Below are 12,886 nucleotides of genomic sequence, written 5' to 3'. Positions count from 1 at the left end.
GTCTGTCCACTGGATTGTCCACTGTCTTGTAAATATTTGAGGCAGGCACCTATGCTGTCATTGTGAATGATGTTGGTATATAGGAAGGTGACATCCATAGTGGCAAAGATGGTGGTCTGAGAGAGGTTGTTAGTGTTGCGGAATTTGTTGAGGAAGTCACTTGTATCTTGGAGGAAGCTGTCCCTTTGTGTCTCGAGTGGTTTGAGGGTGGTTTCTATGAGACCCTATATTCCTTATGATGGGGCTGCCTGGGTTCCCTTGTTTGCATATCTTGAGAAACATGTAGAAGGTCTCTGGGGTGGATCCGTAGAGGATGAGTTTGTAGTGTTTCTCTTGGAGTTGTTTGGGGAAGGATTTGATGATATCCTTAAATTTCTGGGTAAATTGTGGGGTAGGGTGTTCGAGTTCTTTATAGTAAGTGGTGTTAGAGAGTTGTTTGGCCTCATTAACGTAGTCATAGAGGATGAGGACTGCTGTGGCACTCCCCTTTTGTCTTCTGGTTTGATCACTATCTGGTAGTTAGATTTCAGGGACTGTATAGCTGTTCACTTGGTGGTGGAGAGATTGTCATGGATGTGATGTTTAAGGATTTCACACTCAGTTTTCTTTCCTGAAGCACTCGGTGTAATGTTCAGTAGTGTAGTATTAAAGATGGTAATAACTGTCATCCCAGGTGGTGGCTGGGATTCAGCTGGAGCCAGTAGGGCACCGGGTGATGATGTTATCTGGGTCAATCTCTCACTCTAGCCCATTTGGGCCACGAGATCTCGAATCAGGAAGATGAAGTCCTGGGGTGCCAGGATATGATGGGGGGTGGCAGCCATGAAGGTAAAGCTTGCTTCAGTAGCTTCTGTCCTTTCAATCTTTGTTTTGTTCTTTCATTCGTTTCCCCACAAAATCTTTCTTTTAAGTACCCAAAAAGGGAGTCATGGGTGGAATAAGCTATTATTTTCTCCACCAATTAGGCCTAATACCTGGCATACCAATTTTGGCTTATTAACTTCCAGCTCCATGCCTCCTGTTTTTAACAAGCTTACAACACAGTCCTTGAATCATATCAATGTGGCCTTTTTGTTTAGACTAATTCAGTTAGCCTGTCTCCCTTTTGTACCTTTTGCCATTAACATTTGTTGTTACAGGTTATTTTGACATTTTATGAACTTTCACATACTTTTTAGAGTTGAGCTCATAATTAGAGTAAATTTGTAAGTCCAATTATCACAACAGTCCTTCCATTTATGTGATACTTTATTAGATTTAAAGGAACACTGCCAATTTTTTTTCAGTAAATGATTAATGTATAAAACAAATCACCTTTCTGATTGAGCCCACTTTGAATAGGATGTCCTGGATTTTTAAATTTTAATGGGTTTTCCCTCCTCACCTGCTGATGCTTAAAAGGCCTTTTTGAGCAGCAGATATAGACAAGCTGAGAAAAAACAATAGCAAACATGCTCAGGCCCTCCCCTTTCTCTCTGTGATCCTGTCTCTTCAGTTTCAGCTTTGCTCAGCTGCTGGTAAACACCTTCTGGCATAGCCTGAGTGGCAGCATGTATGTGAGCTCCCTCAGATCAGTGCATGAGAGTGATGTCCTAATGCATGAGGCACAAAGTACAACATACCATCAACAGTGAAACTGACTATATACAAACACTGCCAAATATACAAAATAAAACAAAAAATCAAGAGAAATGTGTCTAATCTCATTGGTGTAACTTTAGGATTACTTGCAACCACTAACAAAATGTTCAGATTGTCAAGTGGGTGGTATCTCTTGTATCCATGTTGTTGGATCAGAAAGTTGATGGTGTTCTATAATTCTGAATATTTAACCGTCAAAGTAAAAAGCAATCAATAGCCTGGTTTATGTCCAGATTCTGGTTGATATTAATCAGAAGAGAAATAAAGATTTTTTTGTTTAAGTAAAACTCAAGGGTCAGTTTAGACCCAATATTTTGTGGTTGGTTTTTGAGGTTCATTTTTTTTAAAGTTGTTATAAAATTTAATATTAACAGACATGGTCATAAATTTTATTTTTTTCCATTGCAATGACAACAGTGTCTTATTTAAATCCAAATGAATCTTTGTAATGTTTGCAACCCAAAGATAGAAAAATCATGCCAGATGCAGAAAGTGAAACTGGCTATAAACAGAAAAGAAGAGAAGAGAAACTGCCTTTTCTATTTTCATTGTCCAGGCTGAGTAAATATAAAAATACAAGTGGGTCTAAATGATAACGAGGATATCTGACTTTTGACAAATGTTTGTAGTTTCCTTAAATGTAGCTGGTGCTAATAGCAGAGGTAACAACTTGGCAGGATCCATTTATGTTTGCTGAGCTTCTTTTGTTCGAATTCAGCTGTTCTGGGAAAGTTTTTGCAGGCGATATGGTTAAAAGTCGCAGCATAAATTTCCTGACTTGATGAAAAGACTGTGACCCCCCCCCCCCTTAGAATTGTGGTGTTCATTGGAAAGAAGACAGGTAATAAAGAGTCTCCTGTGTGAGAGGAATAGGAGGAACCTGCTGTTTTAATTTTGTTCACAGCAGTGAGCCAAACTTTGTTCTTTCTGTGCTGGCCTTGATAATTGGCTCAATATAATATAGGAATTCAATTCATTGCATCTCTTTGGCTTTATAACTGTTAATGGAATAGCCAGGAAGAGTGCAAAGTCTCCTGCAGAAACATACAGTAAATAAAACTAATAACATGTTCCAAAGACTTTGGGGTCAGATTTTAAAGGGGCCTTGACCCAGCCTTTGGGAGGTTCAGTTATTTGCAGATAGTTAATGAGCACTGTCATTTGATGTGTAAATGATAGAATTTATAATCCAGTTGCATGAGCAAATGGGATTTGCTGGTTTAAATTGTCACTTGCATAAAAAAGGGGTGCACGCCACTTCACTCTCACTCACCCAACAAGTAATTAGGCTTTCTGTAGATGAAGTACAGGGGACTCAAAAGGTGTGAGAGCCCCCTTACCTAGAGTCAGGGCACAGGGCTGCAGTGCAGCTGCTCTATTCTATGAAGTAATTGGCAGATTTATGCCCTCTGTGTCAGTTACAGAAGCTGTTAGGGCCACTGTATCCATGTAATTATGAATCTGTCAGCTCCTTGTCTGTCCTAAATAGTGCTACTCTCTAGGCCAGCCTACATTGGGTTGGCACAGAGACTCCCTCCAAGGTAGAAGTTTAAGTAGTATGGGCAGCTGCCACTTAGACTTGCACTAATCATACATATGCAGGTGACTTGCATATCTACAGTCACACACGGCCAAGTGGAGACCACATTTTGCAACTTGATCCTCAGTGTTTAGGTTTACCAGCTGTCAGAAGATGTATGTAAAAACAAAATTAAAAAGGTACACTCAAGATCCAGCATTAGTTGCTCATTTAACCAAGAGAATAAAAAATTGCTTCTTTTCTTTCACTTTGAGCGTGACCCCTTTTTAGAGATTTGCATGATGGGAAATTAAAACAGTTACTTTGGGAGCTTGTCTAGCTTTAGGCGTCTGTGTAGTATACTGTGCCTTTAAAAGTATGTCTGCACTTTGAGCTGGTGGCACAGATGCTGGCTTCTAATTTTTCCCCGGAGGTGCTCAACCCCCACTCTGCCACACACCCTGCCCTCATTCCACCCCTTCCTGCCTCTTCCCACCTCCACTCCACCCCTTCCCCCCAAGGCCTTGCCCCCGCTTCACCCCCACCCTGCCTCTTCCCCGCCTCTTTTTCCCCCTCCCTCAAGAATGCCCTGTCCCTGCTTCTCTCCCTCCCTCTCAGTGCCTCCTGCACGCTGCGGAACAGCTGTTCCGTGGCATGCAGGAGGCGCTGGAAGGTAGAGGGAGCTGGTGGGGGGCAAGAGGGGAGCTGGCTGCTGGTGGGTGCTAAGCACCTGCTAACTTTTTCTCTATGGGTGTCCAGCCCTGGAGCACCCATGGAGTTGGCGCCTATGGCTGGTGGTGTAATTCCCAGCTCGAGAAGACATGCTAGCATTGAACAAGCCAGCCTGCTAAAAATAGAGCGTAGCTGCACCAGTGTAAGTGGATGTGCTCATCAGGTTAGTGCAGGTGTATCTCCTCAAGCTGGAATTTACACCTCCAGATTGAAATGCAGATCCAACCTGAGAGACCTAGTGCTCGATACCAAATCAGATGCATTCCACTGATGTGCCATAAAGATTTTGTCCGTCTATTTATAGGCCCTGAACTGTGGCTAGTTAAGCTTTAATCTTCAGGGCTTGTTTCTGTAAAATTATTTTATTTCTCAAATGTCTACAGGTTTAGTAGTGGTCGTTATTGAACTCCTAACACCTGTTCAGCACTTTTTCCCCTTCCTTTTTTGGGAAGCACTTAATTATTAGAGGTTTCAGAGTAGCAGCCGTGTTAGTCTGTATTCGCAAAAAGAAAAGGAGTACTTGTGGCACCTTAGAGACTAACAAATTTATTAGAGCATAAGCTTTCGTGAGCTACAGCTCACTTGTGAGCTGTAGCTCACGAAAGCTTATGCTCTAATAAATTTGTTAGAATTATTAGAGGGTTTCCCTTGGAGCTGTGAACCTTCATTCAGTTCCCTAACTGGAGAATTCTCTGCAGGAATTCTGCAGGATAATCTTCTTAGAGCTCCGGAAGAAATGTGATGCCAAATTACAGGAAATAGATCCTTTTTATTAAGCTCTTGGCTCATTTACTCCTATTTTAAGATGGGACATGTTAAATTAAAGGGACATGTTCGATTAAAATTTGTATATTTTAAAATAAAATTACCTGGGCTGTTAATAACACTGATCATAAACACTGATGAAAAGACACTAATATGTAAGGCCGTGAAAAAAACACCCCCATGAGCAACATAAGTTTTGCCAGCATAAGTGGTGGTTTGTACACCGCTATGTCAGCAGGAGAGATTCTCCCACTGACCTAGTTATTGCTGCTTGCTGGGGATGGTTTAATTATATCAACAGGAGACCTCTACAGCTACACGAGAGATTTCACAGTAGCTCAGCGGCATTAGTACAGCTGTGCCTCTGTCTCTAGTGTAGACATCACCTAAGTTTGTCTATTCACGTTGTCATCATGCACACAGACAGTGAAAATAGACTAGTCGATTTCTGTTTTTTGTTTTTAGTCGCTTTAATTTTCCAGCTGAGAGTTATTGTTTGAATAGCAGGGGTGTGCTTGATGGTATACAGGTATAAAGACAAGAACACATGTTTTCAGATATTTCTAGTGATGTAAATATGAGGCTAAGTACCTTTTTAGGGTACAGATGCTCTACTGTGAGTGTTGTGAGGGTGCTGGTATCCCTGGTTGTGAGAGGTGCTGGAGGTGAGCTGGGGAACCATATTTGAATTCAACGGGCACTGCCTTAACCCTGTAATGCTTGCAAGCATGGTGGAGGAAGCATTCCTCTACCCTTCTCTCTGTATGTATATCCCACCTTCACATACCCAAATGCTGGGCAAATTTTGGGCTCTGGCAGCAAGTAGGATAGATCTTGCTAGTGATCCTTTGAATGACTTGTCTAATGTTTCTTTGCAGAGCAACTTCCATCTGAACATCTCAAAATATTTTAGGCACATGATTAAGCCTTATAATAGCTCTGTGTGGTAGGTTGTATCAATATTCCCATTTGACTGATAGGCAAACTGAAGTACAGAGAGGTTAAGTGACTCAACTGTGATCACACATGGAGTCAGTGGCAAAGCCAGGAATTGAACCCAGGATTCCTGACTCCCTGTCCTCTGCTCTCACCATTGTCTTGATTCTCGGTTTTGGACGTTTTTAAATATCTGATGTAAATTTACAGTAATGCATCTGTGAAGAGCCAGTAAATACAGACCTAGCATGGGAAACATCTCTCACAGAAAGAGGGAGTGGATAGTTATGGCTGAATATTTTAATATATACAAATGGTTGAATATATGCTGAGTTGTACTCTTGGAAATGTTTATGGGTTGCAGCAATTGGATTACTGTGCTGTGAGGTTGAAGGTAGCTAATCCAAATTTTTGTTTGTCTTCCAGGTCTACACACAACGAACTAGAGAAGAACCGGTAAGTAGCTAATGAACTGAGTTCTAAGAAATACAAAGCCCAGTCAATGTAACATGCTTTAACATTACACATGCAGGTGTGACTTCATCAGCTCAGACAGCTGTGGATTTCCACCCTGCACCCGGTGGGTTTAAAGTCCAGGCAAAGACTCTCTAAAAGATTTGAAAAAGAAGCCCTTCTCTGCCTCTCCACATCCCCCCCCCCAAAAAAAAGGCGAGAAGTGACCCAGTTTTGCAACTAATCTGTATGCAGAGTAAACACTGTTCCTCTTCTCCTGACACTGAAATCTGATTGGGTGATTGTCCCTACATGAGGTTGCTAAGTTATCTGGTTTCTCGGGCACTGGTTAATACATGTTACCGAGAACTGAAGAGCAGTGCTTTCCTTTTATTTTATTTTTTTGCCCTCTCTTGGCAGGACTGTAATATTCTCTACAGCATAGAAGAAAATACCATTGTCTAGAGGATCTGAAGTCTGGCTAACAATGCTCCTGTGGAGTGTCACTCTCGTAACCTGTTTTAGGACAGAACCTTTTTATCCTTGAGTTGGAGTTTTAGCAAGCCCTGCAGTTTTGTTACTTGGCTAGCTCTGCTATATGACTCAACCCTTTTGTAACAGGAGTTAAAATAAGATAAATACCATTGAGACAACGGGAGTTAGTTCACACGCGTATCAGATTATAGCATTGCAATCAGGATGGTATAGGTAAGGTTGTGTCAGGGTTTCCATTATAAATGTACCTTGGATTTTTTGTCAGTTGGAGCAGAAAGAGTCTTCTGTGCTAGCTGCTCCTGTGGAAAAACCCACATGATAGGTTACTTTGAGTATACAACCGAATGCTCGTTGCTACATCTTCCACACGTTTTCCCATTAGTTCATGCGGGTGAGGTATGGGGGAGGGTGTGGGGGTGAGGTATGGTTAACCTCATCATAAATTTGTGTCACTGACCAGACCTATAAAGATGACATTTCCCCACCTTCTTGAGTCCCTGTAGGGCCACCTCACAATGCATACTGCCCTTGTTTCCTTCCCCTCTGTTTGTCTACAGAATTAATTTTCTTTGTTCTGTAAATCACAGGCTGGTTTCCTGTGGTTTTACTCAAACCTTCCTAATTGCCCACTATTCCACCTTTGTAGGGCATAATCTTTATCACCCCTGTTCTGCTATGTCCATAGTTACACTCCGTATTCCCCATTTCCCCTAGGATGAAAGCTACCACCATAACAAAATCAGTTTTTCTGAAAACATGCTAATAGGGTTTCAGCTCTGTTTCCTAGTCAGTGCAGATCAGGGCTCAGCATGTTAGAAACTGCAAGCCCCAGGGTTTTCTTCTTTTAGGGAAAGAACCATTGAAGAATGGCCTTGTGCACATAAGCAAACGCTGAGCAGGCCCTCCTCCTATATATAGATACCACCATTCTTTGTACGTCTCCTGTCTGTGGTGCTTTGTACATCTCCGGTATGTAGTGCTTTGTACATCTCCTGTCTGTGGTATTTTCAGTTCCTGTGCGAACCTTCTGAACTTGGGTGCCTCATGAGATAGCGTGTTCCTCTAGAAGTTGACACTGAGCTAGCAATGGGCCACTTTTTAATATTATCGTAACCTACAGTGGAAGATGCAGTGATGAGCAAGTTAAAGGACATATAGATTGAGAACACCTATTTTAATTATCAATGGCATGTAAATTGGCACAAGAGGAATGAAAATTGATGCATGTTTATTTGGGGGCCCCTGGTTTCTCATTCAGGTTGTGTTTTTATTCAGTGACATACACATATAACTGGATATCCTGTAGGTATTTACAACTATAGAAAAACAATTAGCAATTGTCATTGTTTCCCAGTCTATATGAGTGGGAATAGGACAATGAGTTTCATGCTGGAAATATATATTTCTGGGCTCCAAAGCAATGTTTTCTGAGAGAAGAGGCTTGCTTCCAGTGTAGATTTTCATCACATTCTATTTTCTGTGGCTGTTTGTCATGTCACTACCTCCAGATTTAGCTATGGCAAAGGCAAAAGCCCTGGTACTAATAGCTTTGTTGCTGACAGTTGCTACATTTTTCTGTTATTACAGATTATTCCTTTTGAATCTCAGTGTTCTCTCAGTTATTGATACATACTATAATTTTCAAAATTGTCCACTATTAGGTCCTTGACTCGGGTTCTCTCGCCCTCACCCTCCTAACAGCAGTCTGTCTAGTGTGTGGTTAAATTTTACTTTAACCCATTCAGCAATTAAACAGAGTTGCTTTCAAGTGCAGGCAGGAGTTCTGGCTGAAAAAAGAAAACATTTACTAATCCTTGCATTTAAATACACTGTTTTTCTCTAGCTCAATTTTTGCAGGACTGAGGAAGTTTAGGCTATATCTGGATTATAGTCCTGTTTGTCTTTGATGACTGAAAGCATTTGAATGTTAAAAGCAAAATGAAAATATTTGAGCTAGGAACATACGTTACTTTATTCTGGAAGGGTGAACGGACCAAAAATACCACAGAGATTCTGATAAGGAGACTGTGGATTTGGTACCCAAATAAATAACTGTGATACTAAGGTGACCTTTACCTTTCTAATGTTCTTTGATTTGGTTTCTTACATAAAGTGATTGCCCTGAAGTTTATATCAGGGTGGGTTTTTTTATTTACAAAAGATTAAAGTCAATTTGTAGTTGCCTATCTTTAATACTCATGTTGGAAATATTTGTGTTTGTGTGTTTTTATTTAATGAGTGAGTATTTTTGTTTCCCTTTTGAGATGAGTCATATCTTGCATATAAAGTGGAAACCAGTTACTGTTTCTTATGTGCAGCAAGGTTCAGCCAATAGAAGAGTACATTTTACTCTCAGATTCAGTGGTAAAGTTTAAAAGCTGTAGAGAGCATGCAGTGATGGTAATCTAATGGTATAGTCATTTTGGGCTTCTGTAATATATCTGGGTTTTAGGTGGCTAGGAGACTTAAGGAATCCCTGCCTTTGATTATATGTAGGACTGTCAAGCGATTAAAAAAATTAACTGCGCGATTAAACAATAGAATACCATTTATTTAAATATTTTTGGATGTTTTCTACATTTTCAAATATGTTGATTTCAATTACAACACAGAATACAATGTGTACAGTGCTCACTTTGTATTTTTTATTACAAATATATGTACTATATAAAAAACAAAAGGAATAGTATATTTCAGTTCATCTAATACAAGTACTGTAGTGCAATCTCTTTATCATGAAAGCTGAACTTACAGATGTAGAATTATGTACAAAAAATAACTGCATTGTTTTATTTCTGAATGTAAAATTTTAGAACTTGCAAGTCCATTCAGTCCTACTTCAGCCAATTGCTTAGACAAACGAGTTTGGTTCCAATTTGCAGGAGATAATGCTGCCCATGTATTGTTTACAGTGTCACCTGAAAGTGAGAACAGGTGTTTGCATGGCACTGCTGTAGCTGGCATTGCAAGATATTTACATGCCCGATGTGCTAAAGATTTATATGTCCCTTCATGCTTCAACCACCATTCCAGAAGACATGCATCCATGCCGATGACGGGTTCTGCTCGATAATGATCCAAAGCAGAGCAGACTGATGCATGTTCATTTTCATCATCTGAGTCAGATGTCACCACCAGAAGGTGGACTTTTCTCTTGGTGGTTTGGATTCTGTAGTTTCAGCATCGGAGTGTTGCTCTTTTAAGACATCTGAAAGCATGCTTCACACCTCATCCCTCTTGGATTTTGGAAGGCACTTCAGATTCTTAAACCTTGGGTTGAGTGCTCTATCTATCCTTAGAAATCTCATATTGGTACCTTCTTTGCGTTTTGTCAAATCTGCTGTGAAAGTGTTCTTAAAACAAATAAATAACATGTGCTGGGTCATCATCCAAGATTGCTACAACATGAAATATATGGCAGAATATGGGTAAAACGGAACAGGAGACATACAGTTCTCCCCCAAGGAGTTCAGTTGTGAATTTAATTAATGCATTATTTTTTTAACGAGCATCAGCATCGAAGCATGTCCCCTGGAATGGTGGCTGAAGCATGAAGGGGCATATGAAGCAGGGGTGGGCAAACTTTTTGGCCCAAGGGCTACATCGCGGTTCCAAAACTGTATGGAAAGCTAGGTAGGAAAGGCTGTGCCTCCCCAAACAGCCTGGCCCCCACCCCATCCCAATTCCCACCCCCTGACTACCCCCTTTGGAACTCCTGACCCATCCAAACCCCCCTGCTCCTTGTCCCCTGACCGCCCCCTCCTGGGACCTCCTGCCCCTAACGGCCCCCCATGGACCCCATCCTCTATCAAACCCTCCCTGCTCCCAGACTGCCCCAATCCCTATCCCCAACCCTGTCCCCTGATGGGCCCCCTGGGACTCCCACGCCTATCCAACCACTCCCTGTCCTCTGACTGCCCCCTGGGACCCTCTTCCCCTTATCCAACCCCCCCACTCCCTGTCCCCTTACCATGCAGCTCAGAGCACCAGGACTGGCAGCCAAGCCAGCCATGCCACCGCGCTGCCCAGCAGGAGCTCGCAGCCCTGCCGCCCAGAGTGCTGGCTGCACGCAAGCTGAGGCTCCGGAGGAGGGGGGAAAGCAGGGGAGGGGCCAGGGGCTAGCCTCCCTGGCCGGGAGCTCAAGGGCCAGGCAAGACGATCCCGTGGGCCAGATGTGGCTCATGGGCTCTAGTTTGCCCACATCTGGTTTAGCATATCTGGCACGTAAATACCTTGCAATGCCAGCTACAAAAGTGCCATGCAAATGTGTGTTCTCACTTTCTAGTGACATTGTAAATAAAAAGAGGGCAGCAGTATCTCCTGTAAATGTAAACAAACTTGTTTGTCTTAGCAATTGGCTGAACAAGAAGTAGGACTGAATGGACTTGTAGGCTCTAAAGTTTTACATTGTTTTGTTTTTGAGTGCAGTTATGTAACAAAAAAAATCTATATTTTTAAGTTACTTTCACAATAAAGAGATTGCACTACAGTACTTGTATGAGGTGAATTGAAAAATACTGTTTCTATTATCATTTTTACAATGCAAATATTTGTAATAAAAAATAATATAAAGTGAGCATTGTACACTTTGTATTCTGTGTTGTAATAAACATCAATATATTTGAAAATGTAGAAAAACATCCAAAAATATTTAATTAATTTCAATTAGTATTCTATTGTTTTAGCAGTGCGATTAATTGCTATTAATTTTTTTAGTTAATCGCATGAGTTAACTGTGATTAATCAACAGCCCTAATTATGTTTTGTTTAACTTTTACCTTTTAGAATATTGCCTTTAACTTGGCATCAATACATATATTTATTTGAAGTGTGGTGTTCCCTTTAGGAAAATGTGTTCTTAATTGGAGTTCAAGAAATGAATAATACATGATCAAATCCTAAATTCCAAATGCACGAGACCTTAAGTCAGGAAATACTATAGAATATACCTGTTCTCACTTTCTGGTGACATTGTAAATAAGAAGAGGGCAGCATTATCTCCTATAAATGTAAACAAACTTGTTAGTCTTAGCGATTGGACTTGTAGGTTCTAAAGTTTTACATTGTTTTGTTTTTGAATGCAGTTATGTAACAAAAACTACATTGGTAAGTTGCACTTTCATGACAAAGAGATTTCACTATAGTATTTGTATGAGGTGATTTGAAAACTACTATTTCCTTTATTTTTACAGTGCAAATATTTGTAATAAAAATAATATACACTTTGATTTCAATTACAACACAGAATACAATATATATGAAAATGTAGAAAAACATCCAAAATATTTAATAAATTTAAATTGGTATTCTATTGTTTAACAGTGCAATTAAAACTGCGATTAATCCTGATTAATTTTTTAATCACGATTATTTTTTTTTGAGTTAATGGCATGTGTTAACTGCGATAATCAACAGCCCTAGGTACAACAAATACCCAGAGAGTGAAACTGAATGGGGAAGGTATTGTTCACCATACTTTTGTTTTTGATACTGCTGTTTAACTCAAGCATCTGACAAACGGGGAAGAAAATAAATTTTGATGAAACATTCAGTAATTCCACCCCTTTAAATTGAGGCCTTCTGAAAGCTTCTGTACCGTTTCTCTGGTCCTCCAAGGAGACTTCTATTAAAAATGGGGAAGGTGAGATTTGATGTCACTCATGCTTTAAAAGTAAAAAGCAAGCAAAAACATGCTCTTTCTCTGAGGAATGGTGGTGAGGGGAACCTTTCCAGAATTCATTATACATCATCAAGGAACAAACAAGGCTACTGGCTAGGAGATTCCTGATTTTGGTTCCTCTTGCCTAAGCTCCTGCACAGCTGTTTCCATCAGGTCACCATCCAGAGATACCGAGCCCAGATTATCAAATCGAGGCAAATATGCGGAAAGAAAAGTTACCACCACTTCTTTAGCACTCCTCTGAGGAATTGGTGTAGAAAATGTATTCATTCCTCTTTTGTGTCCCAAAAGTGAGCCCACACGTTTGGAGGAAACCTGCAGTTCTAAAGTAGGAACCTCCTATGGATTGACTGATTGCATTCAAAACGCTCTAAATATAATTTCTGCTCCAGTCAATAGAAGCAGTATGAAATGGTGGCTTGCTGTTTGTTCATTGTCTTAAGGGGCCCAGGAGATGCCTGGGAGCTGTGTAGGGAAAAGTGGAAGACATAGTTATCTGTACCTAGATAGTATCTAACCTGGAATGCACCACAGCCAGCTCTGGATCAAGAATCTTAAATCTCTGCCGAAACTTGCATCTTCAAGTTTTCATTTCAGCATGTTGCTAAGATTTTATTTTAGGATGACTCCTGTCTTTGTTACATTTATGGATGGGCCTAAAAATG

The 12,886-nt window shown here is 40.6% G+C and overlaps 1 protein-coding gene across 4 annotated transcripts in view; it reads left to right on the top strand.

Annotated features, from left to right (window-relative positions):
- The window catches only part of MXI1 (MAX interactor 1, dimerization protein), a 90,995-nt gene that overhangs the window by 36,052 nt on the left and 42,057 nt on the right, over positions 1-12,886 (top strand). For all 4 annotated transcript variants that reach the window (XM_043519472.1, XM_043519473.1, XM_043519471.1 and 1 more), the window contains exon 3: positions 6,020-6,049. In XM_043519472.1, the coding sequence (XP_043375407.1) occupies positions 6,020-6,049 (30 nt within the window). The remainder of the gene's footprint in view (positions 1-6,019; positions 6,050-12,886) is intronic.

Source organism: Dermochelys coriacea, chromosome 7 (assembly GCF_009764565.3).
Source record: "Dermochelys coriacea isolate rDerCor1 chromosome 7, rDerCor1.pri.v4, whole genome shotgun sequence".
NCBI lineage: Eukaryota > Metazoa > Chordata > Testudines > Dermochelyidae > Dermochelys > Dermochelys coriacea.
The sequence above is the reverse complement of the archived record's forward strand: the minus strand, read 5'-3'. Positions and strand labels throughout refer to the sequence as shown.